Below are 4,834 nucleotides of genomic sequence, written 5' to 3'. Positions count from 1 at the left end.
GATGCTAGAAGTGGGGATGCTTATAAGCACTGTGTGCTAACAAGTACGGTGGTTCACGTTGCGAAAGTAAGTGGATATGCAGAGCTGGAGAACGTGGTTAGTGTCGTTTATTGAATGAGGGGCAATTGGAATAACTACTGGAGGTAAGGTGGTGTTGGCGTAGCTACAGTAATGTTCAATCAGGACCTACCTAACTGTAAAGCGCAACCATTACTCTTAGCCACATTCGTACGTTTTAAAAGTCGCAAACGTTATTGTGTGGAATGGGCTACAAAAGGAATCCCACCATTGGTCCCCATGCATCATGGTGGGACGCCGGCTGACTGCCACCGACCACAACAGTACTCCTGCTGGTTCGACTTGCCGTTTTACTTAACTACTAGTATTCTGATCGACACCGTTTCGTGTGCAATGTCGGCTCGGCAGTATTTCAACCAATAGAAAGCCGTACATGTTAAATGTTAGTGATATGTTCCTGCTGCGACAACCGCGTCGTCCAATCGGATTGTCGCAAAAAATACTGACCAATCCGAATTCAATCATTTGTCGGTCATCCAATCACGGGGCCGAATTTTGTCGGTTTTGTGTCGTGTCTGTCTTATATGTACTATATATTCTACAATTCCTTATGTGAACTACTACTACCTTGAGTAACTATTAATCGCATCAATATGTATAAACTACTACTACCTTGAGAAGGTAGCATCAATATGTATAGAGTCACGTAGAATAGAATAGAAATGAAATGATGGGTTTGTTTCTGTGGTTAGTAGCGTCGGACGAGGTAGCGGGAGGCAGCCACGATTTGCAGCCATGCATTTCAAAAGATATCAAACAAATCCGGCGGCCCGCAGCCAACCATTTCACCGGCTGCTCCAACACAACGTTCAACAACGATGGCGAAGAAGTAGTTCGAGGCGCATGTGATGTGTGGACACAATCACCAACAAATATCACGATTAACCTTGTATACATATTGTATACATATCGCAATTTTCATTGTTTAGAGAAATATATTTATATGCTTGGAAGTATATATTTACAGAGAATCTGTCCGAATCAGTCATCAAATTGGGGTATCTATGGCTGGCATTACATAACAACATGGACAGTTTCGATGTCAAATACAACTCCATGTGTAATCTAATCGTATACGCGACACAAATATGAATAGCTCTTGTATTAAATATACTAAACTTGGTTGGTTGAGGGCGGGGTCGGTAAAATATCCGGCCAACGCGACGGATTGAGCACGGCGCCCCAGAACGCCCGATCGACCGATGACGACGGGTTGGCCTGGCGGTCGCGGAACCTCAGGGGCACCTGTCCGGTCGTGCTTTCGGCCACAGATCGATACGTTGTACTGAATTTTGTATCTAAAGATCGTCCAGTGTCACACTAATTTCAGTCATATACTAATTCAGTTTTGAAATGGTGGGATAGTGGATTTGATTGGCTACTTGATTCGTGTTGTGGGTTTTGACGGGTCGATCTTTAATTGTCTGCCGATTTGGTTATTCTGCTCATTCGATTGAGCACCTCGCTCCACTTTCGAATCGTGACAATATATTGGTGTTGTGTTGTTGTGTGATGGTGGTAGACGTAGGGGTATTCGCTGACGGAGCAAGACCCGTACAACAATATCATCCGCACGACAGTCGAGGCCATGGCCAGCGCCATGGGCGACACGCAAAGTCTGCACACGAACGCGCTCGACGAGACGCTGGGGCTCCCGACAGAGTTTTCGGCCCGCATGGCGCGCAATACGCAGCTGATTTTGCAAGAAGAAACGGGCATTCCCAAGGTGGTGGTCCGATAGATGATCGTTCATTTATTCACATATGTGGATGAAATAAGCCGTCATAGATTCGGATCCTTGGGTGGATGATGGATGGTGGTAGGTGGCGGATCCGTGGGGCGGGTCGTACTTGATGGAAAACTTGACGCAGGAACTGGTCGACTCGGCCATGGAAATTATCCGCGAGGTAGATGTCTATATCTGTAGATATATATATACCTCAATTGAAGTTGGCTATGTATATATATATATATATTATATTGTGAATTTCACCCAAATTTGGACTTGTGAGTCATTTCGCCAAGTAGCTTTCGAATCTATTTTGATCCCATTTAATCTTGTACATATTATACTATAAAATATTAGTATATATTGGTTTTGCCCAATTGCGGAGGGGTCAAGCGTTTGGATTGGCAGAAATTCGACATGACGTGATTTGATTGGCTCAGGCGGTTCTTTAATCGATTTTCCTTACACATTTGATTCTGCTGAGGGCTCCTGTTTCGATTCGATTTGACAATATATATATGGGTCTATCTATATATATGACAGCTTTCATATGACCAAATGTGAACTTGGGCTTGTCGAAATCGATTTTAGTGTAGATGTTTGGATTTTCATGCAACGTATCACACTATTTGTGGTTGCCTCCGCATGTTGTTTATATTGGTCTGTTGGTATACAATGTGATGATGGGAAAGTGGATGGATTTGATTTCAAAACGCAAGACATGAACACCCCATGTGGACATGTGAGTCATGACTATGGATTGATTTGTTGCGGTGTAGGTGGAAAACTTGGGGGGATGGCCAAGGCGATTGAATCGAGGAGAGCGCGACCAAGAAGCAGGCGCGTATCGACAGTCGCGAGGAAGTGATCGTGGGCGTCAACAAGTACCGCCTCCAAAATGAAGACCGCGTCGACGTGCTCTCGATCGACAACACCAAAGTCCGCGAGCAGCAGATCAATCGCATCAACGTACGACTGTATATATTATATATTCCCGTCACTACTGTATTGTCGTTTACCCAACAATAATTTGGACTTTTGTGCTGATTCGCCAAACCTATCGATCGATTCTTTGCACTGATGTTTGTATGTAAAAGTCGTTCGATGTCACAGTAATTGCAGTCTCACACTAATTCGATGATGTTGAATTCACATCGGCCGATGTTAATTGTGGCACATGTGGCACCGGCTGTAATGACGCTAAAATTTGCAGAAAATAAGGATCAAACTATTCGTTCAGACCTCGCCGAAGGCTACCGTATACCCCCCGCTTCAGTACCTATGATTTCTCCGGTTGGACCTGTACCGGTTTGGCCAATGACGAACATTTTCATTGTTCCGGTTGGGCGTGTACCTAATTGTCTCTAATTGGACAAAAATATCCAATCACCATGCGTTAATCATTTTCATCCAATGAAATATAAGTACTGTGATGGATTTAGACCAATGCGCATGCCTGAATAGTTTTCAAGGTACCGCACCGGTTGTGATCAGATTTCACTGACATTTTCATAGGTACTGTAGCGGGGGTAGGGGCGAAATGTGCGGCCAACTCGACGGGTTGAGCACTTCGCCCCAGAAGTCCGGCGTCTTGTCCGCCGTGTCATCGTCCGTGTCGTCTGCAGTCGCCTTCGGGGAGGTCTTGCTACGGCTGAGGAACCGCTTGCCTAGCTGGTCCGACGGGCCGACCGTTATCTCGGCCACGGTGGGCAGCACGTGCGCCAGTCGTTGCTGTCGCCAGAGCCGCACGTCCTCGCCGTGGAAGGGCACGGACTTGTACCCAACGACTGTCGAGTTGATTGCAGCGTACCGATGTCGAACGGGAAATGTCTTGAGAAGGTCGGCTTCGTCCATGGTGGCATGCAGCGCATCGCCTTCGTCGTCGACGAAGACTTCCGTGGGGGCAAATGCCAGGTCTTCTTGGTCGTGGCCGTCACTTTGTTCACATTTCCCGTTCGACATCGGTACGCCGCGGACAACTCGACCGTCGTTGGGTACAAGTCCGTGCCCTTCCATAGCGAGGACATGCGGCTCTGGCGGCAGTAACGACTGCCGCACTTGCTGCCCACCGTGGCCGAGAAAACAGTAGGCCCTCGGACCAGCTGGGCAAGCGGTTCCACAGCCGGAGCAAGACGTCGCCGAAGGCGACTGCCGACGAGACGGACGATGACACGGCTGACAAGACGCCGGACTTCTGGGGCGAAGTGCTCTACCCGTCGAGTGGCCGCACATTTCGCCCCCGACGGCCCCGCCCCAATCAAACTTAGCATAATACCTAATGCACAGTTGTTGAGTTGGTTTGATGTCCAAGTGTTGGATGGCCTTGCGTTGGGTGCATGCTACGATGATGGATGCTGTGATTATTGCGCTCCTTCGACATTCCTTTGTTGTATTACTACGTAATAGAATTTATTTATGGTACTCCTCGATGCTACCTGGACGGAGCAGTCTCCAACAAAGGTAGGGAAAATAGTACTACGTAGTATTTACATTTATTTCAGTAAAAGAAATTATGATTATTTGTGACGAACCAGGATTATTTTTTTATGCAAAGTTGACACAGAATAAATAATTCTTTCAGCTAGTCGTCCGAATGAATAATTTATTGACAGTGATTAATTCAACAATACTGTAACCCCTGAATATCGATGAATATCGAGTCTTCACAAAGTGCATTATTTATATTATTTCTTGAGGCACATATGAAGCTGTCCTTGGATGACTTATTCTTCGACTACGTCTTTTCAGAATAAATTCTTCTATTTGAATAAATAAACAACTCTTGTCGAGAATCTATTTTTACCTTCCTCTGGTCACCGACCACATCTAGTTTTATCTGGTAGTTCCACAATAATCGTAGCGTCTACAAAGCAGTAACCCTCCACTACAAGTCCACATGTTTACGAAGTACTACGCTCAATACAAACTTCAAGTCAATTTACTGCTATGATGCGTTTTTTCCTATATTCTATTAAGGCTGAGTCTGGATGCCACAAAAAGTTGATGTCGAAATAATATTCTGACCGA

The 4,834-nt window shown here is 45.8% G+C and overlaps 2 protein-coding genes across 2 annotated transcripts; one reads left to right on the top strand and one right to left on the bottom strand.

The window, feature by feature from the left end:
- Window positions 1–1,666: 1,666 nt before the first annotated feature.
- Window positions 1,667–3,267, top strand: H257_08443 (hypothetical protein; the record flags this gene model as incomplete). The annotated part of the gene is made up of 4 exons (XM_009834312.1): window positions 1,667–1,810; window positions 1,902–2,027; window positions 2,627–2,776; window positions 3,250–3,267. 4 exons carry the CDS (start codon window positions 1,667–1,669, stop codon window positions 3,265–3,267), a joined length of 438 nt encoding a protein of 145 aa, XP_009832614.1.
- Window positions 3,268–3,316: 49 nt separating this feature from the next.
- H257_08442 (hypothetical protein) lies at window positions 3,317–4,077 on the bottom strand (the record flags this gene model as incomplete). The annotated part of the gene is made up of 2 exons (XM_009834311.1): window positions 3,317–3,743; window positions 3,806–4,077. 2 exons carry the CDS (start codon window positions 4,075–4,077, stop codon window positions 3,317–3,319), a joined length of 699 nt encoding a protein of 232 aa, XP_009832613.1.
- Window positions 4,078–4,834: the final 757 nt, after the last annotated feature.

The sequence above is a fragment of the Aphanomyces astaci genome, assembly GCF_000520075.1.
Source record: "Aphanomyces astaci strain APO3 unplaced genomic scaffold supercont1.18, whole genome shotgun sequence".
Lineage (NCBI taxonomy): Eukaryota > Oomycota > Saprolegniomycetes > Saprolegniales > Verrucalvaceae > Aphanomyces > Aphanomyces astaci.
This window is presented reverse-complemented; position numbering and strand designations above follow the sequence as displayed.